This window comes from Phyllostomus hastatus, unplaced genomic scaffold, assembly GCF_019186645.2.
Source record: "Phyllostomus hastatus isolate PE091 unplaced genomic scaffold, TTU_PhHast_1.1 phas_contig_98, whole genome shotgun sequence".
Classification (NCBI taxonomy): Eukaryota; Metazoa; Chordata; class Mammalia; order Chiroptera; family Phyllostomidae; genus Phyllostomus; species Phyllostomus hastatus.
In genome coordinates, this window is record NW_025333999.1 from 4,743,604 (window position 1) to 4,768,760 (window position 25,157).

Sequence of the window (25,157 nt, forward strand, 5' to 3'; positions counted from 1 at the left end):
CTGGGTGGAGGTGGCTTGATCTCAGCACCAGGTGATGCCAGCCTGTCCACTCGACAGAAAAAGACACACTGGCCGCCTGCCCCAGGGTGTTTCCAGAAGAGAAATTTAATCTAATTTACATACTTCTAAGTACATCGATAACCAAAATGTGGCCACTGAAAAAAGTTAAAAGATCGATCAGCTCCCAGTTTCTAGCTGGCCCAGGATTGCAAAATAAAAAGATCCACGTTCCTTATTCTCTACACAAAACGCGTTTTTAAAAAAGTGAAAGGTCTAGGGAGCTATACATAGAAAGGAACAGTGAAAAAAAGAAGGAGGGGAATGGGAGTGGGGGAGGAGAGTCCCACCCCACCCCCTCCAGGGCCCAGAGCCCCAGAGGCTCTAGGGGGCCTGGACATGGCAGGAGGCAGCTGTCAGCTCTGGGCTCTTCCCAGCTGGGAAGGCCACTCTGGATGGGGAGGGAAGGATTTCCGTGGCATTGTGGGCTCAGTGGGGGCTCCCAGGCCCCAGTGACCCACAGAGGGAGTGTGCCTTCCCCTGAGCAAGCACCTTGGCATGATGTGGTCGTTTGACTCGGGAACTGGGGGGCTGGGGCAGATCCCGGGCCTCACGAGGTGCGTGCGTACATACGTGCGTGTGAGAGGATATTTACGGGGCAAAAGGACAGGGGGTCTTTGGGGTCTTTGTGAATGGCCACAGATGGCAAACAGAGCCCCATCTGCTGCTAGACATTGGGAGAGCACTGGCCTTTCTCCTGTGACCAGATCACCTGCCACCAGGGACCTGGCCACTACCCTGGCTGGATTGGATGGGTGTGGCCTGAAGGAAGACACCCTGGGTTTGGCCCCAGAGTCCTTGAACTAGGAGAGGGGCACCCCGGCTGTAGTGTGCCCGGCCCCCGAGGGTGCCGGTTTGAGGTTTTGGCTTGCTCCTTTGGGAACAGAAAAGAAAGGAGGAGGAGGAGGAGACAGAGGTGGCACGAGAGAGATCTGGAATGCTTTTGTGTTAGGGCGCCTCTGCCGCCGCTGTCTGTGCTGGCGGGGCCTGGGGCTCCTCGGGCTGGGGGTCCACTTTGGAGAAATTCATCTCCAGGATGTGCCGCTGTAAGTGCCGCACCCACTCCTCCTGGATGGAGAGAGGTCCCTGGAATTCCACCTCACAGAACCTGCATGGGAGACAGATAAAGGGAGGAGTGGCCAGTGTCCTGGCTACACCTTGAGTGTCCAGCAAACTTGCTGCTGCTCAGTGTGGACAGAGCAAGCCCAGGATTTGAGGGGAGCCCAGAAGCCAGATGTTACCATGTGGACAGCTACCTCTACCCATCACAGGGTATTGGTGGGTCCCCTGAAGTGCCCATCTCTATGCTCAGGGCAATCTGATGGCTCAGGTACTGGGTATAGGCCATCTGGCTTCCCAAGCACCTCTATCATCTGACTGTAAGCATGCACTTTGATTGGAGAGAGCAGAGAAACAGATCCTGCCCTGGCAGGTTCCAGGACAGAAGGATGAAGCTGGGGAAAGGAGGGTCAGGCACTAACCAGCACCCACCCTACTTATGCACCCAACTCACCAGCTCCCAGCCCTCACAGCCTAAGGGAGGTTTCAGAGCACACAGGCCCTAAACCCAGGCTCCTCTGTGGCTGCAGAGACGTGGGTGTAAATCCTACTTCTGACTTGGCCTGCGTAGCCTGAGGTGGCCCTCTCACATCCCAGACTCCCAGTTTCCTGGGCTCAGATGTCCACCTACACTTTGGTAAAAATGAACTAAGACCTATTTTTTCTTAATCAGGCAGACACTTGTTGAGAGCTGTATTCTAGGCACAGTTTGCTTTATAAACATTCAACTCTTTTAATCTTCATAACAAATCAATCAGGTAGGTCTGCTATCAACCCCTTTGTATAGGTGGGAATATTGAGGCATGGAACAGACAGTCCTTTGCCAAAGTCACTAAGCTGCTAAGTGTCAAGATCTCCCTGGCTAAAAAGCTCAGGGCCCCAGCCTAATGCTCTGAGGGGCCTTTGTCTGTAAGAAGCCCTTTGCCTGGGCCTAGCCCATCCCAGGGCATCGCTGAGGCTCCCTCTCCCAACCCTGAGCAGCCCATCCTGCTCAGAGGCTCCGGGTGGCCAAGTCCCAGGCAGGTAGCCTCCCTCCACCCCTCCCTCTCCCAGGGGACTCATACCTGCACTTGAGGGTATAGATATTGCCGACGAATTTAACCAGTGACGTCTGGGGGGGACGGGGCACCAGGGAAGGGACTGGCCGGACCCGGGGTGGGGGTTGCCGCACCTCCTCCAGCTTCCGCTGCAGGTCGTTGGCCTCCTCACCCCCCCTGGCCGCAGAGGTATCTGCAGGGCGGGCTTGTCGGCGCTCAAATTCTGAGGTAGGAGGAGGGAGAGGGATAGGAGATAAGCTGGAGGGCAAGGCCCCTGGGGAGGTTCCTGCCTTCAGCAAGTAATGGGCAATTACTGTGGGGATTTATAAGATGGGACAGCTGGTGCCTGGATGCTGCCTGGCTCTGGTGACAGATGGATGGTGGATGGTAAGTGAATGGCTGAGCAACTGAGGAAGTGACTCCAGGACAGATGCACAGCAGAAAACCCGATGGGGAGGAGGCAGTGAGTGGACCCTGCTGGTGTCCATTGCCCTCATGACCCTCTGACCCCAACACTCACTGTTGATGTTCTGCCGCTGGTGCTCCTCAGCTTTCACAGTGCCTGGTGGGCTGGCTGCCAAAGGCCGCTCACCACTGTCGGCTGCCCGGCCAGCCTCCGGCCCTGGCTCACCCCCAGCACTGCGGCCCACCATGGACAGGCCCCCAGGTGCCAGCCCCAGGGGCAGCCGCTTGTCACCCTCTCGGCCGTGGCCCGCGCTGCGGAACTTCTTGGTGAAGGGGCGGCCACCCTGGATGTAGCTGCGGTAGGCGCCCACCTTCTGGGGCCGGTGCTTGATCCACTCGCTCAGTGTCTCGATGGGTGAGCCATTCACACACCACTCAGTCACGCCGAACTGCCGCAGGTGTGCCCGAGCATGGCTGGCCAGGGCCTTGCGATTTTCGAAGTAAAGGCCACACAGCTCACAGCAGGCCTCGGTGGCTGCAGGCAGAGGGGGCGCTGCTGAGCCCCAGTCCCAAGGGAGCAAGGGTACCCAGAAGTCGCTGCCCAGGTCGGGAGCCAGTCCCGCCTCCCACTGGGGCCTTGACCCCTGCTGGGGGTGGGCATGCATGAGGCAGTGCCCGGCCCTGCAGGCCCCGGCAGATGCCCTCCCGAGACCCTGCCACCCACTGCTTACAGGAGTGGGAGGTCTTCTCATGGAGGGTCTTTGCCTTGAAGGGCAGTTCAGTCTGGATGTAGGTCTTGGCCTTGACCTCTGCAGAGAGGAGGCGGTCCTCCTGCAGGGGTCGCTTGGCTGCCACTGAACCCAGGTAGCTAGTGGCTGAGGGCTTGGCACCAGTGATGGGTGCCAGGCTGAGCTCTCGGGGTACCTGAGCCAGCCCAGCTCCTGGTTTGCCCAGCCGGCCAGCCATGGGCACCAGTGGCAGGAGAGGCTGCATGGGCCCAGGAGCCCCTGTGGGGGACCCATCCTCAGCCAAGGCAGGGGCCAGGTCTCCAGCTGGGGGCTCCTTCTTGATGAGGCACGGCTTGGACTTCTTCTTAAGGATCTCCCGAAGTGTGTCGATGGGCGAGCCATTGACAGACCACTCAGTCACACCCATCTGTCGCAGGTGGGAGCGCGCATGGCTGGACAGGCCCTTGCGGTTCTCAAAGAACTCACCGCAGAATTCGCAGCGGATGTCACGCACCGGCTCTGCCCGAGATGCTGCAAGGGGTCAGGGAAGAGGGGAAAATAGGGAGGTGGCTACTGGCAGGAGGCCTCCAAACTGGAGGCTAGTGTTAACTGCCCTGCTCCCTCATCTGCCTCCAGGGGCCCTTGTGTACATCTAGTTCTTCTGCTTGTTCTGTCACCTCAAAGTCTAGCGGGCTTCCAGATGATTCCCTGTGACATGGTGACGTGTTAAGGAGCAAGCACTCCCTTGATCCTGGGTTTTCCTCCTCCGCAAAATGGAAATGAAATTCCACCTCCCAGTGTTACTGGGATGGCCTAAAGTGGGAACAGTTCAGAGCACATGGCACCAAGCAGCGTGAAACCACATGAGCGCTAAAGCCTAGGGCTGGGCCATCCTCATCCGCTGGGCATGCAGTAAGAGCTCAGCCAACCTGATAGTGCAAGAGGGAAGTGAGTGACAAGGACATTACAACTACTGACTGCATACACTGAGCTATTTTTCACCTGGCACCATGGTAAGCATTTTATACTTCAGAAAACCAGAGTGGGGACCATGCTGATTTCCATCTTCCAAAAGAGGAAACGTGCCCAAGATCATTTATTGTTAGACTGTGGGGCAGCTGAAACCCTAACTTGAACCTGACTCCAAATGTCAAGCACTTAGTGACTACAAATGTCAGAGAGTTTTGACACTGGCTTCTAGTGGGTCTCTACTCCTGCCCAAGGCAGATATCACTAATTGACCCCTGCGATCTTTCTCTTTAGGAATATGGTTGATAGCCACTAACCAGTTGATTGAAGATGACAAAAGAAATAGAATCTTTTTGCCATCACTGAACGTGTGAAGGAGAATTAAGCCGCAGCCCAGTTAAGGGTCAGTGTAGCAGGGCTGTACAGCCAGCCCCTAGTCCTCTGGACCTGTGTATCCTCCCTTCCATTTCAACCTTGGGCCCTCTGGGTATCCCGAGGAGGAGGGGGAGGTCACCCCCAACCTGACCTGTTCTCCATGCCTTGCCCCAGGGTCACACTTACACAGGTTCAAGGGGGCCATATCTTCCCGTGGCGCCACCCAGGGACCCTCAGACGGGTGTAGCTCCCCATGAAGGGCCCCCGGCAGCATCTCACGCTTGATCTCCACACGCATTTGTTCAGGCTTCAGTTTCTTGGTCAGGGAGGATGTGGCCAGGCCTGAGAACATCTTTCGGGCCGTGGGAGGAGAAGAGGCAGTTGGTGAGTGGCCCAGGGGGCTGCCTGGTGGCAGTGGCAACTTCTTGGCCAGTGGCGAGAGGTGAAGGTCTGCAGGGCTGCGGGCTTCCAGTGAGCTACCAGGACCTCCACTGCCCACCACCTTGGCCAGAGCTTTTGGGCTATGTCCCGGTGGATTAGGGGGTGCGCCGGGCCGGGACTGGGTCCGTCTTTTGAGGATCTCCCGTAGTGTATCGATGGGCGAGCCGTTGACATACCACTCAGTCACGCCCATCTGCCGCAAGTGCGAGCGCGCATGGCTGGACAGACCCTTTCGGTTCTCGAAGAACTCACCGCAGAATTCGCAGCGAATGTCACGAGTCGGTTCTGGGCCTGAAGCTGCAGCAGGAGGAGAAAGGGGCAGTTAACACCATGGGTACCATCAGCATTGTCACCTGCAGGTCTCCTGGTTAGCTGGGCGTGGGCAGCAGCACACCCGCAGGCTGGGGTGGTGGTGAAGGGCAGGTGCAGACCAGGGAACTGAGGATAGGGGTGGGGGCCAGACACCCAGCAGGAGCAAGGGGAAGCTCCAGAGGGCCATGGGCCCTCAGTCCTGGCGGAGAAGGACGGAACCAAGATTCCACAGCTCTGCGGGTCCCAACAATGACTGGGACAGGAGAACAGGAAGTGGCAGTCTAAATGCCACATGCCATCCGGACCAGGGAAAACCATGGACACCTTTCACACCAACAGGCAGCACCCCACTCTTGGCCTTCATTCTCAGGGAAGGTCACAATCATGGAGGTCAAAGGCCAAGAGGGAGGGCCTAAGAGCTGACTGCCAACAAGATCTCTGGGCAGAACCGTCCCACTGCCAAGGGCCCCTGTCTACTCCCTGCCCCAGCAGAGAGGGAGTAGGGAGGGGGCTGCGACCCCCCCCGGGAGGGGCTCAAGGGCCCGCAGGGAGGAGGGGGCAGCTGAAGCGAGAACCTACAGAAGTTGAGAGGAGACGGCTCCACATCAGAGGCCCAGAAAATGCCGGCGGCTGCGGCGGCCGAGAGGTCCTGCTTCCCCCAGGGGCTGGCCATACCCGCAGCCTTCAGCTTGGCCTTCTTGGCCGGCGGTGGGGGGGGGAGCAAGGAGAGGGCTGTGGAGGCAGGAGGCCGCCCCAGCTGGGCCAGCACGCCGCGCCCGGGTGGGAGGCGATTCTGGACGCCGACCCTCCTGATGAGCCCGTGGAGTACGTCTATGGGGGATCCCTTGGCGTCCGGGTCGCTGACGCCCAGGTGGCGCAGGTGGGCACGGGCGTGGCTGGACAGGCCCTTGCGGGTCTCAAACCAGGCACCGCACAGCTGGCAGTCCAGCTCTCTGCCCCCGTCACTATCTAAAGCTGCGGAGACAAAACACAGGGGGGGGTTCACGGCCGCCACCTTGGCCGGCCCTGGGGGACTGAGGCAGGAGGGCCTGGTGTGATGCTCGGCTGCTCAGGCCATCTGGGGTCTGAGACTTGTGCCATGGATTGATTTTAAGAGGTTCTGGGAAGGGGGATGTCCTGCTACCTGTCCCGTTCTTTGGCATCACGGTGGGTGTGGAGAGCTCAAGGATGTGGGGTAGAGAGTCAGTAGGTTCCAGCGATCTAATCTGATGCTCCCAGGCTTTCTTCCCTGGGACCCCAACTATGGGTGCTATGCGCGGTAAGTGGCGGGTACAAAGCAGGGCTCTGTCTGGCTGCCCAGCATCGTGCAGCCAAGGGAACATGCAGCTCAGGGACCTGCTCCTGGAAGTACAGCCGACTGTGGAAATAGCTTCATTGGAACCTGAGGTGCCAACTGGGATGGTCATCCCTAAATTCTAGGGATCACCAATGTGAAGGAAGGCCTGACTTTCTAAGGGCTGCCCAAGTTAAACCTGCTCACTGAGTTTGAGGTGGTTTCTTCCCACACCCTGTCTAGCCAGGCCCATAGGCAGACTGGTGCTGGCAGTCAGAGGTGCTTCTGTGCAGAACTGATGGCCAAGAGCATGTGAAGACAGGGCCAACCACAGGACCTCCTGTCAGGTAGACCCTTGTCTACCTGCAGGGCCTAAGATGTCTCAAGGGAACCCTGGTTCCCTTCATTGCCCCAACCCTTAGGCCCAGATAAGGCCAAAAGCTGCCCTAAGTGGCAAGGATGACCTTGGCGGGCTTAGCAGCCACAACCAAGCCTCCAGGGAAAGAACAGCAAAGTGGGAGACAGGTTTTAATATGCAGCACGGCCAGCACAACAGGAAACATAGCACTGTGACCAACACTCTGACCCAGGTGACCCAGGACACAGGACCTGCAGTCTCCATTGCCCCTACCCTGGTCCCATAGCCCAACCTGAGGTCCCCACCCCCCCAGTGCTGGCACCTCCCCTGGCTCCCAGGACCCACACTCACTGAGGTTTAGGGGCCCCTCGTCCTCAGACTGAGGCCACTGTGCCTTTGGGGAGGCCGGCCGGGGGCTCAGGGACAGCTGGGGGCTCTTGTCCTCAGGATTCTTGGGGGTAGGGGAGCCTGCCAGGGCCAGTGGCGCCTTCTTGAGGAGTGGGGAGCTGGGCGGGTGAGCCAGGCCCTTGGCTGAGAAGCCAGGAGGCGACTTGATGGCCTTGTTGACAGCAGGGGCATCCAGGGGCTTGGCCAGGGTGAGCAGGCTCTGTCGGGGGGCCCCAGCGACCACCTCCTTCGGCGAGCTGGACTTCTTAGTCAGGCCTGGGGGCAGCCCGAGGGGCGTGTCAGGCAGGCCCTTCTGCTTCACGAGCTCGTAGAGGAGGTCAATGGGGGCACCGCTGCTCTCGGACTCGGCCACACCTAGCTGCCGCAGGTGGGAGCGCGCGTGGCTGGACAGGCCCTTGCGTGTCTCAAAGCAGGCACCGCAGACCTCGCAGGTGGTCAGGCTCTGGGCTGGAGGGCAAGACAGAGGCCAGGAGAGCCAGTTGTGAGCCCCACAGGCCCTGTTCTCCCACTTCTCTTTCCCCAGGGCCCCACTCACCCAGGCTCCTTGCAAGGGTTTTGCTATATAGTCAAGCTCTTGTGATCCTTAAAATGACCATAATGAGGTGGGAATTGGCCTGTCCAGTTTGCAAATAAGGAAACTGAGTCTCAGAGAGTGGAAGAGTTGTGCCCAAGGGTACACAGCAGAAGACAGATCCCTACTCGATCCAGCCAGTGAAATGCTTTTCAGATCTCCAATGTACCAGAGTGTCCTGGCAACAGGTTTTCACACAATCGCTGACCTGCCAGCCACACCCTTCACAGAGCTAGGTCCTGGTCACTACATTGCCACTCAACTCATGCCCCAAACACTGGGTTGGATGCCCCAGCCACGGTCCCTGTGGTGTCCTTCACCCTCTTCTACAGAGCCCTTATCCCTGCCTGTCTTCTGCTTCTTTGCCTTCCCACTCCCCAACACCATGACCCCAAGGACAAGGACCAGGTCTATTTTACATCTCTCACATCCCTGGGGTCCAGCACAGTGCCTGTCACTACTCAATGACCTGAGAATCTATGCACAGACAAGGCAATGTCATGAGGAAGATCACACAGCTAACAAGGGTCAAAGTCAGCCAATGAACTGGGTCTCAGTGTGAGTCCTTGTTACCCATACCCACTGCTTCTCCGGAGGCCCTTCATTCACCCAGTAAAGGTGAAGCCCAAGGCCATGAATACCCAGGGCAGAAGCAGCTCAAAAAAGAAGACAGCTGGCCCTGGCTGGTGTAGCTCAGTGGATTGAGAATGCGCTGTGAACCAAAGGGTTGCCGGTTCAATTCCCAGTCAGGGTACATGCCTGGGTTTCAGTCCAGGTCCCCTGTGGGGGATACAAGAGAGGCAACCACACATTGATGTTTCTCTCCCTCTCTTTCCCCTTCCCTTCCCCTCTTTCTAAAAATAAATAAAATCTTTAAAAAAGAAGAATAAGAAGACTGCCGGTGTCTCCTTGCTGTCTCAGGGTGGCAAAGAGAAGAAAACTGTGGCCAACCTGGGGCCCCACATTAATCCCCAGGCCCAAGAGTTCCCTGTGAGTGTGACCAGCCTGACCAGCAACCCCGCCCTGCCACCTGGGCCACTCACCCTTGAGGTCTGGCAGCTCTTGCTTGCTGCCATGAGGAACCTCTGCAGCCACTTTGCTGCTCAGCCGATTGGCTACCTGTTCCAGGGGCCCGGGAACAGGCAGGCTCTTCTTGGAGAGCGGGGGGGAGCCCAAGTCCATGGCCACCATGGTGTTTTCCTCAGAACCCAGGCCTGTGAGGTTGGGAAGACAGGCTCAGCCTAGACAAGGCATGGGCTATCTACCCCCATAAGGACTAAGAGCAGGGACATGATGGTGGGGGAGCCCTCCTCCTCATCCTTGGTGCCTGTTCTCACTCTTGGGGGCAGCTCACCCCATGAAAGTTGAGGCTCCATCCATAACCTCCAGAGCCAGTACAATGCAAGGATGTCAAGGATGCCCACTGACAACAGAGACTGGGAGCAGCTTCCACCCACCTCTGAACACAGACAGGTCAGTAACGCAGTGCTTATCTGAGCCAAGAATTCTATGGTGTAAGATCTCAGAGAACATCTTTCTCTTGGCAGAACTTGTGAAGGGGGGCATCTGTTAGTCTTAGGGGCAGATGGGGGATGGTCAAAATGGGAATTGGGTAAGAAAAGACCAGGGTCAGAGGCAAAGAGACAATGCAGAGATGGGGAGCCAAGGACAGGAAGCAGGCTCCAAGGAGCTTGTGGGGAATCTCCAAACAGGCGAGACACCTGGGGCTGGAGCTGCAAAGACAACAGGAGGACCTTGGTCTGGCCTATCTATCCCAAGCTGAGTCCCAGGTAGAGTAAGGTGAGAACTAAGAGATGACTGGAGACTGGATGGAAACCACAGAACTTAAGTATAAGTTTGTGAAGCATCATCCATCAGGTCAGTAAGCCTCCCTGAATTAGATGTGCATGAGGACAGGGAGTCAAAGGAGCATTTTTTCATGGTCTAATTTTTAGAGAAAAGGGCCTGAGAGGCCTGTTGAGCCCCAGGTTTAGTGCTTAGAGCATGGACAGGGCTCTGAGAAGGAAGGACCAGTGTGTCAGATAGGGCCTTGGAAGCAATCAGTGCTATGGTGGGGAGTTGGCGGGTCGCCTGCTCAGCTGAGTCCTACGAAAGCAAGCAGAAGGCAGGCAGAGGGGACCAGTGGGGCCGGGACACCGAGAACTTTGTCAAAGTCTCCGGGTGAAGTGAAGTGGTGTGTCTGTCAGATGGAACAGGGGCTGTGTCAGGGCTAAAGTGACTTGGAGTTGATTTCCACGCGGTACGGATCAGAACTCTGGCGAGGGACGATCCCAGGACTCTGTCAGACCGGGCGAGGGTCCCATGGGGTGGCGGTTTAGTGTTTTTGAAGGCTGGGGGCCTGAGAGCTGCGACAAGAGGCCCAAGACCCGCGCGACTGGAGGGCCTGGGGGGAGGGGCAGTTCCGGAGACCAGACGGTGGGCGTTGGGGGCAACAGGGCAGATGGGACGTCGACTTCGCCCTCCCCTATCCCTCCCCGGCTCGGGCTCTTACCCGGCGCGGGCACAGGCCCGGGCCCCGGCTCCGACTCGGCCTTGGGCCCGTCCCGCGGCAGTGGCGGCGGCGGCGGCGGGGGTGGGGTCGGCGGCAGCAGCGGCTCGGGGAGGGCCGCGGGGCCCGGGCTCGGGGGACCGGGCGGCAGAGCCCCCGTGGGCGCGCGCTCCCGGACGCCCCCCGCGCGCGGCCCCGCCGCCGCCTTGCTCTCCGCTTTTGTCACTCGGCACTGGGCGGTGGAGGCGGCCATCTTGGCTCCGGCGCACGCGGGGCGGCCGCCCCAGGCGGGAGCAGAGGAGCGCCGAGAGCCGCCGCTGAACCCGCTCCGCCCCGCCCCTTGGTGCGCACCCAGGACGGCCAGTCGAACGCCGAGCGCAGAGAGCGAAACGCTAGTCCCGGCCTTGCTAGTCCCGCCGCTGGCGGATGCACGCGAGCTGGGTTCCAGGGCCCTCCAACGGCCTCCCCAGTATATATAGCCCCCAAGGCTAGGATAGGAATCCTCCGGTCACACGCATCCGTCTTAACAGCCTCCAGGGTCCCAGAACCCGACGAACGGAGCTAGGACCTGCTTTGGGACCCTGCTCCCTTCCCTTCCCTGAAGTCTCTCATCTGAGTCGGGGATTCTGCAAGATCCCTGATTCCCAACCATGAGGATCCCCCCAACATTCTGACCGCACTGTCCCTACAAAACTCCTCACACGGCCGAAACCACATTTTAAGCAAAACCCTCGTCTCTCTAAAACCAAACCGATTGCCCCCAGCTGTTCCTTGACAGCTGGGTGGGGCCAGAATCTGACTGTTGCCCCGCCTCCAATTTAGCATCCGCCCCCTAAGGCCCACTTCGGGAGGAGTGGGAGAAGCTTTTAAGGACAGCTTCGCAGGGCCAGTGCCCAAACCTAGCCCAATCTTCAGCATCCTTCCTCAAGGCAAGGCTGTCAGGATCTTAAGCATTCCTTAAACGCCCACCGCCCCCGCCCCCACCACCCACTGAAAGACTGATCATGGCTACCCCTCACAGGGACAAGGCCAGGGCAGTGTTGGGTTGCTTCCTCACAATCTTATGGTTGGCAGGCTCCCTCATCACTAACTGGGAAGCTGGCACACTGGTCTTCTGGTGGAAACTGCTTAGCCAGAGCTCACCCTGGCTGCTGGGTGTGTAAGGGGTGTGAGACTAACATTCAGCCGCAGGCCTACCGCCTACAAACTGCCAGCTGTGCCTTGAAGCCACCCCTGAGACACCACAAACCTAGCCAGGTGTGTAAGCTGAATGTTCAGGGGGCAGTCTCCAGCAAAGGCAAGAAGCCTGAGGTCATGTCCCCCCTCTGTCACTCCCCCAAAATGTGACCCTGACCTGCCATTATCCTCTCTCTGTGCCTCAGTCACCTCTTGGTCCAAGGAGGAAAGGGGGCTTTGATAGCCCTCCCCTCCCTTTCGCAGCCCCTCAAGTGCCCTACACTGCTAACGGGTCTTGCAGATGGAACCAGAGTACAGATTGAGGTAGGACCTAGGAAGCTCCAGACAGGAGAAACAAGGAAGCCTCAGCCCCTAGACAACCCCCTCACCCTACGCCATTCAGGTACCTTCTCCATTCCTCCAAACCCACCTACTCCTCACTGCCAAGTTCTCTGCCTCAGGGTTCAATAAAGGCTTCCATAATGCCAGGCTTTCCAAGGCTGGGTCCCTTCATGGTGCCAAGCCTCAGGTCCCTTCTCCAGAATACTACTTCTGCATTTCGCCAGCCCTCTCACTAGAGAGACCACTGAGCATGACGTTCAGAAGTCTAGCCCTACTGGTTTGTGGCCATGGCAAAGCACATAACCCAGTTTCCTTAACCATAAAACAGGAACAGAACAATCCTTAGCCCCAAGAAATTGCTTTGTGGTATACATGAGGTTAAACCTTAGTATACAGCAAGCACTGAATTATCGCTGCTGCTGGATAAATTAGGCACCATTGAAAATCTAGAGTGTAGATTCTAAAACCACACTGTCCAACAGGATCAGACTAACCTGCACATTTCAAGTGTTCAATAGCCCCATGTGGTCTGTGGTAACTTTGTAGGACAACACATTTCCATCATCTCAGAAAGTTCTACCAAATGGCACTGCCCTAGATAGAAGTTGTCATTAAGAGCAAGGATCAGGAGCTTGACCTGCCTGGAGTTTCAAATCCCAGCTCTACCACGTCTGGCTGTGTGACCTTGGGCAAGTTAATTCAGCTCTCTGTGCCTCAGTTTCCCCATCTGTAAAATGGAGCTCATCATACCACCCTTATCGGGTTGTTAGAAGCATGTACATGAATTCATGTTTGTAAAGTACTTAGAACAGCAAGTGGCTCCTAGTAAGAGCCCAGTAAGGGTGTTAAAATAACTGTCAGGCAAGGCAGGGTGGAACTGGATCTAGGAGGAGCCCTGGGCCAGCTGAGTAAATTAATGACCGGTAAGTGGCAGGGTGGTTATGAGAACAGTTGTCAACATACTTTGTAGAGTAACTTGAAACATTTTCAGGAAAGGGGAGTGGCTGCCCCCACCCATCTCTTCATCCCTCTGGGCTCCTGGGAAGGGTCAGGGCTCCACACCTGCCCACCCTCTCTCCCCTTACCATCTCCGTAGGCTGGCCCTGGGTCCTCAGCCCAAGTGGGCGGGAAGGGCACTGTGAGAGGTAATCGAGGCCTGCGGGAGGTCAGATAGCCACCAGGCATCCCCCCAGGCTCACGGCCAAGGGGGCTAGGAGGCCTCTCGGTGGCTGAGGTGGCCAGAAGCTCCTGTAGGATGTTGATGGGTGAGACGGTAAGCTCCCAGTTAGTGATGCCAAAGTCACGCAGGTGGGCCCGAGCGTGGCTGGAGAGGCCAGCCCTCGTGTCGAAGCCAGCCCCACAGAAGTCACAGCGCATCAGGCTGAAGGTGCCAGGGTCGAAGTTAGCCACTGTGGAGAGAGAGTGGACATGGACTGCCTGAAAGGGAAAGGGGTGGGTGACTCTCCAGCCCTAGCCCTTCCCTCTCCCAGGACTGCTCACCCTCTGAGGATCATATACTTGGTGCTGTTCCTCACTTGGGTGCCTCCCTTTCCTTTGCCCATCATGCTCCTGCTTGATGTGTCAGCTCCTAAGTCTCTCCCCAACTCCAAGAAACATTCTCTCCTGACCTCTTAGGTTCCCCCAACTCAACAGTTTGAAGCATCAGGGATCCCACCTTCAAACACTTCTCCAGTAGTAGATTTGCAATCATTTGGGTGAGTGATCGATTAAGACCTTCTCGTGTCTAGAGCTCATGTTCCCAGAGCTTCTTCCCCCATCACAGCCCTGGTCACTCACCATCACATAACTGCCTGGTTTTGTGCTATCTACCCATGTCCTTCACCCCCAGCGCATGTGCACACACACACTCTCAAACACCATACCAACATCTCCTAAAGTGGTCTCCATGTCTGCCAGCATCAGAACTACCCAGGGCATTGGTGTTGGAGAAAGACCCGTGGAATCAGAACCTTGGTGCCTGGAACTCTGCATACCTCACAGGCAGCCCCGGAGGTTCTGAAGCCAGCCAGGGTCCCACCACTGCTGTGACTGGGCTGCGAAATCCAGGAGAGCAGGGACTGCTGTTTCATTCACTGCTGTGGCCCCAAAGCCCAGAACAGAGGGGACCTCGCTCAGTAAATATTTGTTGAATGAAGAAACCAATGAAATCTCCTGCCTGGGGCCGACTCCTCTGCCTATACTCCTTCCTCCAGCTGCTGGAAGGGCCATGGCATGGGGGTATCCCCACACCTCCACCGAGGTGACTGCCTTTGCTGTGGCTCCCAGGTCTTCCCAGAGGGGAGGCCCCAACTTCACCCAGCTTGGCACTATGGGAGGATTTAGAGTGAGGGTTGGTTCAGACTCAGCTGCCCAGCTGTGTGTCTTGGGGGCCTCGGAGGGAGGTGAGTGCTGGAGCGAAGCCCCCCTACCTTTTTTCTTCTTCTTCTGGAAGGAGAACCTGCGCTCGATGGCTTTCACCTCCTCAGCGGAGATGAAATGCCTCACATTGTAGCTGACGCCCACACGGTTTAGGTGGCCCCGCACATGGTTGGCCAGGCCGATGCCATTGTGGAAGCGATCGGGGCAGTAGGGGCACTTCCGCTCCTCATGCTTCAGCGCCACTGCAGGGTCCCCATCCAGGATCGCATCCAGCCCCAGCGGGCCACCCAGTGGGGCATCCAGGAGCAAAAAGTCCAGGGGGTGGTTGCCCCCTAGCCCCAGCTCCTCGGGGTGCAGCCTTGGGGGGGCCCTGGCTGCTGCAGCCAGGACCTGGGACCTCAACTTAGCCACCAGCACAACTGGTACCATCCCAAGGAGCTGTTGCTGCTGTGCTGGTGAGGCCTTGGCTGCCTGCAGGACTTCTCGGAAAGTCCGCTTCAGCTCCAGTGCTGGCTCTGGGATGAGGCCAGGAATGGCTAGGGGTGGAAAGACCCCATTTTCAGGGAAAAAGTCTATTTCTGAGGCCAGCTGTACGTCCTCCTCCTCCTCTTCACTCCAGGGGTGCCTCTGGTCCCCCAGTTGGGCTGGGAGCCTCTGCAGATAGACAGTGTTTTTGCTATTACTGGGCTGTAAGGAGTAGGGGGTAGATGCTAATGGTGAGGGAAAGGCTGGCCTTCCCAGAGGCCTCTGGACCATGCTGTGTGGCAGTGGCTTTGACAACAGGAAATCCCTTGCACTCAGTTGCTGGCAGCCTGGGCCAAAGGCCAGGCTGGGGTCGTATCCAGTAGGGTTCTCCTGCCATGTGGAGGCCAAAACAGGCTCAGCATTGCCAAAGTAGTCCTCAGCAGCTTCAGGGAAGCAGGAGTATGAACCTTGGCTGGTGCCAGGCTGGCTAGCTGGGTCCTCCTCGAAAGCCTCGCCATCCTCCTCCCAGTGGGGACGGGCATGTACAAGCCTCACATGCTCCCTGAGAAGGCTCTCGCTGGATGCTGGGAAGCCACAGTAAACACAAGCATTAAAGCTTGAAGAGGCTCCATAGGGCTGATAGTTGAGGGCAGTAGCGTCAAGGCCTGGACTGCTGCCCCCAAAGGGCTCCTTGGCACTCTGGCCTGGAGACTCACGCACGTGCAGCTTGGCATGCTGCACAAAAGCTTTGGAGGAACTGGTGCCAAAGACGCACTTGGGGCACTGTAGCCGTGCCTCCCGGCCCTCATCGCTCGGAATCCGCTTTAGTTTCTGAATCTCTTCAAGGATCTTCTCCCTGGAGGCCTGGTGCTGTTGCCGGTGCTGCTCCAGAGCACGGGGGTCAGCAAAGGCCCAGCCACATTCACTGCAGGTCATTGGGGCCAAGTTAGCTGGGGGCTCCTGGCCTGGGGCTCGGCGGTGCTGGTTCATGTGCTCCAAAAGGTGCTCCTTCTGCTTGAAGTAGATGCTGCACTCCACACACGGGAACACAGCTGGGTCCTCGTCCTCATCCTCATCCAGGCTGGCCACCCCCTCAGCTACCTCCTGCATCAGCTCACACATGTAGGGACTGGTCCGGACTGAGGGCAGCAGTGGCTGCAGTCGCTCCACAGAGGCCTCAGAGTTCACCATCCAGGTCTGAGTGGCCACTTCTGTGGCTGACCTAGGCAGGCACCACTCCACACTTGGCTGGGCCAGACCCTCCAGATCCGTCAAGTGCTCTCTGGTGCCCACCACCGCCACATCCAAGGTCTTTGTGGTGTCTTCTACGGGCACCAGCACTGTCCTGAAGGAGGTGAGAGGTGGTGGTGGAGGTGGCAGGTCCAAGGGCAGCCCTGCATCCTGGGGTGGGGACTGCTCATCTGCGTCTTGGAGCCAGTTGAACCTTGGGTGGCCCTGGTGGGGCTTCTCCAAGAGCTTTGGTTCACCCTGGTGGCACAAGAACCTTCTAGAGCCCTCAAGCTCAGCACGGGGCTTCATGGTTCTTACAATGACTGAATCCTCGAACCTCTGCTCAGATGGGATGCCCTCCCCGGCTTCCTGGACCACGGGGTGCTCCCAGGGCCCTGGGCCATCAGGGAGGCCAGGGAAGTGGCCCAGGAGATGGGGTGGTGGGGAGCCCGGCCGGAAGTCCAGGCTGCCTCCATCCCAGCAGCTGCAAGGAAGTGCCAATGGGGATAGGTTAGCCATGGGCCTCAGTTTCCCTCAGTTAGCCATGAGTGGGGGAAAGTGGTCCTCCCAGGCAATTTGAGATAGGCCCCAGAGACCCAGCCCAAGGGCAACCTCAGAATGGCTGGGAATATGGGTGTGAGGATGGGGAGGTGGGGGAAGTACATGTGGGCCCTTCTAGAGCTATTAGGCCAAAAGCTAGATTCAGGTCCGAGGATGTACCTGTGCATATAGCCTAGCCCTGTTGCGTTGTAGGGGAGTGTGTGGAGACCACACTGGGGTCATAACGTATGTCTCCAAGTCTCCTAGCACAGTCAACTCTCATCTGTCCCCGGGGAAGCCCCAAGGCTTTAACCCATGCTCCAGGCTGCTTTTGTACTAGTCCTCCCAAACTGGGGTGATTTAGTTTATTTAGTTTCACTTTTCCAGCAAATTTGCTGAAACTCTGTGGCATAAACAGCTCTAGGGACATAGCTCCCCTTGCCAATGGCACCACCACCCCCTCCCTCCATGTGTCTCCTCTTGGAAGAGCAGTCAAGAGAGGTGCAAAGTTCCCACTAAGCCTTTGGCCCCAGTGACCCTGACCTCCTTTGGGGGAAGAGGAAGGTGAGTGAAGGCCATCTCACTAAGCCTCCGTTTTCCAATCCTAAAAATGGAACAAGGCCCAAGAACCAGGAGCTCCTATGCCCTTATGCAACATCTAAGGAGCTCTCTCATGTCCACAATTGAAGAAAACTTAAGATGTGAAGGGTGGTTATTTAATGATCCCAACCACAGCCCTTCAACGGGGACCTTGACCACATGAAGTGCAGGGTGAAAATGGCACAACTCAGCCTGAGGAAATGCTTCACTTGGCCCAAAGCCTGGCTTCTGGTCAGCCCATGACTAATGTGGGCCCTTAGTATGACTGCTCCAGATGCATCTCCCTTCATTTCCAAGATCCCGCCTCCTCAAGGGGTTGTCAACCACACCAAGAGGCCAGCCAGAAATCACAGAGCCACCTCTCTAAGCCCCATCAGTGACATGAGATACTAACAAGACCACTCCCCCAGGGCTGTGGAAAAAATTCAGTGGGGTAAACCTGTGCCAAGAGCCCAGCACACAGTAAGTGCTCAATAACAGAGAGCTATTATTAATCCTGGTATGACTATTATCACGTATTGGCACCCACCATGCCTTTTACTAAAGGGTCACTGCCGTCAGCTTTGCTATTGATTCCTGTTTCCATTCAACATCCCTTGGATCCTCAAGATAAGCTCATGAGATGTGTCTTAGGGACTTTACAGATGAGGAAACTGAGTCTCAGAGAGGCCTGGCAACATTCTAAGGATCACCTGGCAGAGACAGGACTCCAAGGATCCAACCTCCAGGTTCCTACCCCTCTGGCTCTGCTCCTGGCAGGGATAATGAGAGTTGACCGTCTGTGTTCATCCCAGTCCTCCCCCCACCCCCTGCACACGCCCAGGGGCTTGCCTGCTGGGAGCCACCTCTTCCTGCCTGGCCTCCTGAATCCCTCTGGTCCCCTTCTCACTCCATGGGCTTTCCTCAAGCTTGGGTACATCCTGCTTGCCCCCCTGCCCTCCCTGAGGTCAGGGCCAGCGTGGCACTCACCAGCTGCTGATCCGATGGGTGGCGGAGGTGGCACGGGGGAGGGCTTCGCTGAGGCCGGGATGGGGCTGCCCGTCTGCAACAGAGAGGGGAGACCCTGAGGGGCTGGTGTCCCCTGGCTGGGGCCCTTTGTACCCCAGCTCTGGGAGCTCTACTAGGAGCCTTGTGAGGGCCTGGCTCCCCAACCCTCTCCCCTGAGAGGCCTTTGGCCTCTACATTCCTGAGCCTTGAAAGGGGTTTCCTTGGAGAAGCCCCTTAGCTCTCCTGGGGGACACCAGGGGCTTACTGCCTTCAATCAACTTTTGTTCCTGATAGGCAGCCAGGGTGATTTTTTAAAGTCACTCACTGGTAAAAACTCATCTGGCTCCTCATACCTACAATAAAAGCCAGACACAAGCACCATCTATGAGGCCCCATGAGGGCCTGTGAGGTCAGACCTCTGCAGGTCTCTCTAGCCTTACCTCCCTCTTTTCACCCCTCTCTCACTCCACCCCCAACTGCTGCTGAAGCCTCAAGCCCACCTAACTCTTTCTGGCCTTAGGGTCTTTGCATCAGCTATCCCCTCTGCCCCAAAGAGCACTCCCCTAGCCACCTGCTAAAGTGAGCTCCTATGATTTTTCTCTCTCATCACCTATTTCATTTCTTTCTTAGCACTCTCTGACCTGCCTAGCTCCTTCTCTGGATGACTGCATGCCTGTGTCCCCTGCTTGTATGTAAGCACCACTTGAAGGCAGGGGGAACTTTTCATCCTCATTCACTGTAGCACCCAGCATCTGGCACACAACAGGTGCTCAAACAACACTGGTCAGATGAGTGAGGAGCCCTCTGGCCTGAGCCGGGGAGGTTCCATCCTTGCCTTCTAGATACCTTCCAAGCCTATATCCTAGAATCTCCTCCTGGGACCCCTCACACAGATAGAGCCAACTCTCCATTATCCGCCTGTGGAGCCAATGCCTAGAGGGACCACAGGGATCCTGGCCTGTGCCTCCTCTGCCCGCCGCCCCTGCCTGACAAGGCGAGTGCACCAATCGGGGCTCCTGCCAACAGCCTGGGCCAAGGTTAACACACTGGGGAACTTGTACCCTGTCCAGAGCCCAACAGATGCAATTGCTGGATTAGTATCAATTTGAAGAAGGGCCAGAAACAGGTCTAGAGTTGGGGCTCATTTTTTTCCCCCCAACCCCCCACTGTCAAATTTTCCCAGGACAGTGAGAGCTGACTGTCAGGAGTCAAAGAATAACAAGTCTGGGCGGGAACAGACAGAAAGGTCAGAGAGTCCTGATTACTGCCCGAGGGGCTTTCTGCATGGCAGGGCTGTGACTGGTGTCTGGCCTCAGGAAGGTAAGGATGCCGAGGGAAGTGTAGAAATTCATTGTCCAGAGCAGTTCGTCACTCTTGGTGCTATTCACATTTGGGGCTAACTATTCTTTAGTGGGGTTGCCCTATGCATGGTAGGATGTTGAACAGTGTCCCTCGTTTCTACCCACTAGATGCCAGTAATCCCTGCCTCCCCCTTGCAGTTATGACAATAAAAAATGTCTCCAGATCTACAATGTCCCCTGGGGGCAGAACTGCCCCTCATTTGAGAACCCCTGGAGTAGGCAGATAGGGAGCAGAGCCGGGCCAGGGGTATGTGTGGATGCAAGGGGCAGTGTCAGCGTAGGACGATGGGGCGGGTGGAGTGTTGGAGAGGGTGGAAAGCCAGGCCTACACCAGCCAAGGGAATAAGACCCCAGCAGCAGAGGTGTGAGCTTCTCAGAACAGGGCAACCAGTTCACTGGCAACAGGCCCCAGCACAGCTCCAAGTTTCAGGGTCCAGTGTCCTGCTACTGAGATTCAGGGACCTCAAGCTGCTAAGATTCCGGGCATCCCAGATCTGATGATTCTGTGACTGCCATTGTCTAAGAATGCAATGAGCCAGGGGGCCCCCTGGCCTCTTTGAGCAGCTCCAGTGAGGCTCCTATTTTTAGTGGCAGTGACTTTGAAGGAAGCAGGCCAAGCAGAGCCCCATATCTAAAACACCTGGGGGCCAGGAGCTCACCCAGCCGGCAGGGATTCAGAAGTCCCTATGGGTCAGATGAGGTGCCCAGGACACAGGCCTCAGCAGTGGCCATGCCAAAAGGCCCTCATGGACTCCTGCTTTCTGGGATCCCCAAGAGGTTTGGAAATGAGGAAATACAAGAAAGGTGTCTGTGAGCAGCTTGAACCCCAAGCCAGGCGGCATGGCTGAGTGGTCAAAAAACTAGACTTTGGAGTCAGACAGATTCTAGTTCAAGAACCAGCAGCGACAGGAAGGGCATGCCTTTCCAATTCTAAGCCTCAGTTTCCTCCTCTGTATAGTGGGGATAGCCACAGACCCAGTCTCATATGGCAGGTAACTGGTGCCACAGAGAAGACAATAAATGTTCCATCTACAGAGGCAGCAGAAGAGGGGAAAGAAAGAGGTAGGAGTGCCCACGGGGTCAGGGGGGTCCCCAGATGTCCCAGGTTGGAAGCTGGGGGCTAGCCCCAGAGTCTCTCGCCCCTGCTCACTCCATGCTCCAGTTTCCTCTCTGGCCTGGGGCTCCACCAGGGCAGATGTGTTGTTCATCCCCCGACCCCTTGGTCCCAAAGCCAGTACACACCAAACTTTTTATCAATCTGCGTGGACCATCTTAGCCCCCCAAACCTTGGCTGCTCCTGGGAGGCCAACCAGAGAGGGCAAACACTGGAGGGTGGCTGCAGGGAAGTTGTGGGGGCCAACAGCCTTACTAGAGGACAGAAGAGGCAGTGGACACATCCATGTCCAGGTGGAAAAGATAGCCATTTCAGGGGTGCCCTTGGGGGATCCCGAGGGCTGGGTGGGGCTGATGGAGGGCCCAGGCTTCAGGGTGGAGCAGCAGCACAAGAAACTATTCCTATTTATAGACATCACAAGACTCCTAGGGCAGGTGCCCATGCCAGGGAAGGGGGGTGGAGCAGGCCGAGAGGGCGGCAGGGGTAGGGGGAATGCCATGCCTGAAGCCCAGGCCCTTTTCCAACCGCCAGGCTGAGACCCCACTTCAAGCCATCCCCACCCTATGCCCCATTCACTCAGGGACACCACGAAGGGTGGGCCTGCCCCCCTCCCCCCCCCACTCAGCAGCCACATTCCCCTCTTCCCCAGGCACATGCACTGGACCCTGGTTGATTTGCTGGGTGCTACTGAGGAGACACTTATCCACCTACCTGCCTACCTGGGGTTTTTGCCAGTTAGAGAAGCACCCAACTCCTCAGAACCAGGCCCTGGAACCTAGAGCCTGCTCCCTGGGGCTCCCAGTCAAGGTCCTGGGCCTGCTCTGCAGGGAAGTTGTGGGAGCAGTGTGACCTGGGACAGGGTCCTGTCTCTCTCAGCCTTGGTTACTAAGGGTTTGGAAGAGGGGCTTGCTAAGGCCCCTGAGCTCCAGTATCCACAGGTCTCCCTCTGCCATCCTCTTGCACAATACCTTCAGGTGCCACCAGTCACCTCCATGCCATCGCATGTATGGAGCCTGCTGCCTAACTCACTGTTCCTCATCCTTGAATCCTGGATGCCTTCCAAGCTGGGCCCAAATGGGCTTCCCCCATTGCAGCCCCAGTGACTGGTGGTTGGTCTGTCGTCCTGATCCCAGGTGGCAGGGTCCATGAGGGAGGGGATGGTGTGAGTGGTTGGTCACCAGCTGTGCCCCAGTGCCCAGCTGAGAGAGTGCTCTGTAAATATCTGAGCATCATGAGCATTGCTAGGGTGAACGTGCGCAGGTCAAGAATGCCTTGATGGAGTGTGGTGATTAAGGATGAGGGAGGGCTGTCAAGCCAGGTTACTGACTAGCTTTAAGACCTTGGACAACTTAAACCCTCAGGGTCTGTTTCCCCATCTTTAACATGGGATAATAATAACCAAGGTTACCCCACAGGGTTCTTTTGAGAATCACATGAGATGATCATGTAAGGGCTTGGCATGGAGGATCCCCCCACCCCCCAACGGGGTGCTTGCAGATTCCTAGAAACCAAGGCCTTAAGGCCAAGGTGATGAAGGGAGATGTGTCTGGTGCATCAGCCTGCACTGCCCTCACCACTCTCCAGCCATATCAGACTCCTCCTCACCACAGGGCCTTTGCACCGGCCATCTTCTCCACCCAGCTTTCCCTTCCCACCATTCATTCCACACTCCATTCAAATTCCATCCCTTCAGAAAGGCTTTCCCAGGTCCCCCAGGCACAGGCCTGGTGTTTTATTGAATACTTTCACAGCATCTGTCACTACTTGTCCTACTTTATTTGGTGGCTTGCTGTTTATCTCCCTTACTAGAATGTTAAGACCCTGAGGGCAGGGACTTGTGCCTCTTGTTTTTATGGCTGTATTCTCAGCCTAGAACAAAAACTGGCATTTAGTAGGTGCTGAGAATTTAATGAGTAACAAATATTCAGGTAGGGACAGTGTGAAATCTCCTGCTGGGTAAACTGAGGCACAAAGGGGTGGCTGGCATCCCTGACAACTCAGTTTCTCCCCAGCCACTAGAGGGCACACGTTGTTCTGGCACAGGGCTCATGGGGAGGACTCACCAAGATAGTGCAGCAAGAGAGAGTGAGGATAGACTGCTGGGGAACAAGTGGGTAACCCTGGGGAACAAGTAGACTTGGGGCAGGGAGCTTGAAGTTCAAAGCTGGGCACCTGAACCCAATTAGTGTGCTCAGAGGAGGGAGAGAGGCAGATCTGAGTTCAAGTCTCAGCTCCTTGCTACCCACTGTGGGGCCTTGGTCAGGTCATTTGCTTGTGGGGCCTCTGTTTTAACTACTATAAAATGGAAAACTAAGCAGAGTGAAAAAAGAAGGCTCTGAACTCAAGCAGAATCTGAATCCCAACCTAGCGCCTGATGGGCTGAGTGAATTGGCCCTGTCTGAGCCTTGGGAATGGGGCTGGATGCTCCCCCAGGGCCACAGGGCCCACTCTCTTACCAGAAATGCCACCTCTGCCATCCAAAAAGTCTCGAGGGCCCTCCTTGGTGACAGGCAGGTAATGGGTGGATCGGAAGATGCCACCATCCCCCTCAGCAGCCTCAGCTCCACCTTCGATGTCCTCCCTTGGTGCCGGGCCTGGCAGTCTCTCAGGGCCCCGAGGACGATCTGGGGCAGCCAGGCCGCCTGCCAGGGGTCCATCCATGGATGCTTTCTGCTTAGCTCCACTGAGCTGCTGGGCTGGCTCAGTGAGGCATTGTAGGTCTGGAGGCAGAGAGACAGGTGCTTAGGAGAGGTAGGAAAGGGACTCTGCCTCAGTTTCTCCTTCCTTGAGCCCCAGTCCTCACCCTTGCAGGCCAGTGCCTCAGTTTACCTCCTGGCCAGGTGAGCTGAATAAATGGTGCTAGGGTCCTATACAGGTGTACAGAGAACACTCTTTACATAGATCCTGTGCTGCCTCAGTTTACCCATTCTTACACATGCACACTCAGCCACCTGTTTTCTTCCAGCATTAATCTTATCACTTCTTGCTGAGTGCCCTCACTTCCATGCACATGTATACCCTATGCCCCCGCTGTGGCATGCATGCCGGCCACTTCAATACTCTGATCTTAGACCCTGTCTAAAGTCCCTCCCATCATTACCCCTGCACTTTCCCACACTCTAGCCTTCCCCCCACAATCTTAGGGTTCTCCAGCATTAACACCTTCACCCTCACAACAGCTTCAAGTGACCCCAGATTAACCTCTTCGCCTTCCCCCAATATTACCCCCCATGTACACCCAGCCTGGATTCCTCCATTCGCCCCTCCCAATATCTCTCTAGTCTGTAGGCAATAGGGATGGATGGGGCTCCTGGTCCAGAAATGAGGACCCTGAGGAGGCTGTGAGGGTGGGGGCTGTCCTCTACACCTATAAATACCTTCAAGGTAACGGCGGAAAGTGAAGGGCAGGAATGAGGCGCCCTCCCTGGGGAGATGGTGGGGAGGCCGAGCCCTGGCAACCGGGGCGGGGCCGGGGTTCCAGGCCTGGCTGCGGGCGCTGCCCTGGGGGCCCGGGGGCTCCCAGGGGGCCCTTCCGAAGATTGGCAGTCGTGGCGGGGGTCCCAGCCCAGGCCTGAAGGAAGCACCTGCGGGTACCCACCCGGTGGGCAATGCCGGCGGGGAACCGGTGGAATCGCAACTTCGGAGCACTTTGGCAGCGTGAGGAAGGGGGATCCTGTCTGGACGCCCCCCGGGAGTCGCAGGGGTGGGAGTGGCGCCGCGCCAGCGCACCCCTCGGGGGACCAAGGTCCAGGAGCTGCGCCCTCCGCCCGTGCATCTCGGGGCGGGAGACCCCGCGGGACGCGCGGAGGTGGGGGGGACACCTGCCCCAGGACCCCCGCTCCTCCCCCCACCTGTGCGGCCCCGCCCCCGCCCAGGCCCCGCCCCTGAAGGCCCCGCCCCCGCCCCCCGCCCCGGGGGGTCCCGCCTGGCCCGGCCCGGCCGGGCCTCCCCCTCCCCCGCGTCGGCTCCGCCCCGCCCGCGGGCTCCCCAGGCCAGACCGGGCCTCACCAGGGAGGCGGCGCAGCTGGCCAGGTACCGGGGCTCGGAGCTCCCCTCTTTGATGCGGCAGTCGCTGTTGCTACCGCCACTGCCACTACCGGTACCGGTGCCGCGGCCTCCGCAGCCGCCGCTGCCTCCAACGCTCGGGGGACATTGTCCCTTTAAATTGCTCCCCCCCCCGCCGCCCCGCCCCCCCCCGGCGCGCCGCCGTGACCTAAGCGCGACAGCCCCGCCGCGCCGCCATGATGGGGAGGTCTGGGCAGCAACGCCCCCCCGCCCCCTCCGCCCCCCTCAGCGGCGCCCCTGAACGGGGAGCGGTCAGCGCGGGCGCGCCATGTTGGGAGTGGCCAGGAGGGTCACCCTTAAAGGGTCCCGCAGACTGGGAGTCCAGGGAGAGGCTCTATTATCATGACAACACTCTTGTCCTCCTGCCCCGCCCCC

General features: G+C 57.6%; 1 protein-coding gene across 9 annotated transcripts; it reads right to left on the reverse strand.

The window, feature by feature from the left end:
- Nucleotides 1-87: 87 nt before the first annotated feature.
- WIZ (WIZ zinc finger) lies at nt 88-24,860 on the reverse strand. Of its 9 annotated transcripts, XM_045852989.1 has the most exons (13): nt 24,726-24,860; nt 23,174-23,437; nt 18,225-18,297; nt 14,471-16,599; nt 13,127-13,450; nt 9,058-9,228; nt 7,387-7,890; nt 5,963-6,358; nt 4,817-5,368; nt 3,290-3,817; nt 2,674-3,093; nt 2,181-2,376; nt 88-1,165 (listed from the first exon to the last, which is right to left on the reverse strand). In XM_045852989.1, exons 2-13 carry the CDS (start codon nt 23,376-23,378, stop codon nt 1,006-1,008), a joined length of 5,658 nt encoding a protein of 1,885 aa, XP_045708945.1. In that variant the 5' UTR covers nt 23,379-23,437; nt 24,726-24,860; the 3' UTR covers nt 88-1,005. The 9 variants fall into 9 exon arrangements, with proteins under 9 accessions (XP_045708945.1, XP_045708936.1, XP_045708938.1 ...); XM_045852980.1 differs by lacking the exon at nt 9,058-9,228; XM_045852982.1 differs by lacking the exon at nt 9,058-9,228 and having other exon boundaries at nt 24,754-24,856.
- Nucleotides 24,861-25,157: the final 297 nt, after the last annotated feature.

Coding starts and splice junctions, on each gene's coding strand:
- WIZ (XM_045852989.1), bottom strand. CDS start 23,378: ATGGATGGACCCCTGGCAGGCGGCCTGGCTGCCCCAGATCGTCCTCGG. Junction 16,600..18,224: donor ACCCATCGGATCAGCAGCTG/GTGAGTGCCACG, acceptor ACTTCCTTGCAG/CTGCTGGGATGGAGGCAGCC. Junction 3,094..3,289: donor TGAGAAGACCTCCCACTCCT/GTAAGCAGTGGG, acceptor CTCTGCCTGCAG/CCACCGAGGCCTGCTGTGAG.